The following is a 1,706-nucleotide window of genomic DNA, read 5'->3' as shown; positions in this document are numbered from 1 at the left end:
GCTCCGGCTCGTGCGGCGCCACGGGATGCGGCGCTGACTTAAACAAGCGGTGCCCGTCGGAGCTTCGAGTGGAGGGCGGTGACGCGTGCCGCAGCGCGTGTGATGCATTCAAGAAACCGGAGTATTGCTGCGACGGAGAATTCGGAAACCCTAACACGTGTAAGCCATCTGTGTACTCTGAAATGTTCAAGAGTGCATGCCCCAAATCTTATAGCTATGCTTATGATGATGCCACCAGCACTTTCACTTGCTCCGATGCTGATTACACCGTCACTTTTTGTCCCTCTTCTCCGAGGTAAACAAATCATTTCATTTTTTAAATAAATTTAATTTTAATACACTGTCAATTTAGTTTAAGGAGAATGTTAAGGGGCTAACAACTTTGTAATTTGTAGCCATCAAATAGTCATCAATGATGATTTTAATGGTGTGAGACGAGTGTGAAATTTCATCCAATAACTCACTTTTCTTTGCTAGTTACATGTTGGTCAGAATTTAACAAAGTTACTGATTCCTAGACTTTTTCTTAGTTTAATATGTACATGTATTTTTTTGTACGTAGTCTAAAATCTTCGACGGATTCATCCCCTAAGGCAGCGGCTTCAGATTCGGGTTCGGATTTAGGGTCGGGGTCAGGTTCGTCGGTGGAGCAGTCGGCACTAGGTTCCACATCATGGCTAGCTGATATGGCTACGGCCACCGGGTCGGCATCCACAAGAAGCAAGCCTTTTCGGGGATCAATTTTGGTGGCGGTTGCTTTCTTTCTTTCTCTTTTGATAGCTTAGTATATTCGTGACACTCTTCAAAGTGACATCTTGCATCCTTATCTTCCTTTTTGGAGAAAATGGGATTAGTGGCATCATATATGATTGATGAATTGAATTACTATGTAAAGTATAAAAGAATTTCAATCATTAATTTGTTGCGGAATTGTTACTTAATTAGTGTTATTTGAAATACTAATCATTCTTTAATTGTGAGCCTTTGGAAATGGAAGGTAGGGTTGGGTTGGGGAACCAAGGACATTCCCTCGATTAAAATGTGATCGCCAATGCTTGTCTTAGAAATTAATGTTTACTCCATTTAGTGGGTTTTGAGGCCCATCACCTTTATGATAGGAAATTTCAAAGAAAAATGGCAAGTACAATTTTTTTTTGGTGACTGGCAAGTACAATTATTTATTAACACACTAAATTAAGGGATTTAATTAGGACATGTTTTAATAAGGGTGTGAAGTTATTGAATTTTTTTATGTATTCCATGTATTAGAAATATAAAAGGTTTCTTTAAAATATTTTTTAATACTTTTTTATAAGGCTTTTAACTATTACCTTTAGCAAGGTTCTAATTTTAAGAGAAACGCAATTTAATGATGTAAAGTTGAAGTTTAGTAATTTTTACATACGTATACCAGGTATGTTTTTATGTAACAAAATATTGCTAAATATGAAAATTTTGTCTAAAAAATTGCAAGAATATAACGTGTTTTTAGATGTACCTAAAACAAGTTCTATGATTTGGGCTTGAAAATAAAGAGGTTAGAAATGGAGACATGGGTATTGCAGATATCTTTTTGTCAATGGTGAGAGTATTTGAAAGAGATAAAAAACTATATTTCACAGAAAAGATATAAACATATATATTGTGTTTAAAAATATTAAATTAATATATTTTTTGTCTTTTTTGTCAGAAAAAATAAAAAATAC

General features: G+C 35.3%; 1 protein-coding gene across 1 annotated transcript in view; it reads left to right on the top strand.

Moving 5' to 3' along the window:
* LOC107642571 (thaumatin-like protein 1) overlaps positions 1-963 on the top strand; it is an 8,564-nt gene extending 7,601 nt beyond the window's left edge. The window contains exons 5-6 of the mRNA XM_016345966.2: positions 1-295; positions 563-963. The exon at positions 1-295 is cut by the window's left edge and continues 8 nt beyond it. Coding sequence (XP_016201452.1) covers positions 1-295; positions 563-785 — 518 coding nt within the window. The 3' untranslated portion in view covers positions 786-963. The remainder of the gene's footprint in view (positions 296-562) is intronic.

The sequence above is a fragment of the Arachis ipaensis genome, chromosome B05 (genome assembly GCF_000816755.2).
Source record: "Arachis ipaensis cultivar K30076 chromosome B05, Araip1.1, whole genome shotgun sequence".
Classification (NCBI taxonomy): domain Eukaryota; kingdom Viridiplantae; phylum Streptophyta; class Magnoliopsida; order Fabales; family Fabaceae; genus Arachis; species Arachis ipaensis.
This window is presented reverse-complemented; position numbering and strand designations above follow the sequence as displayed.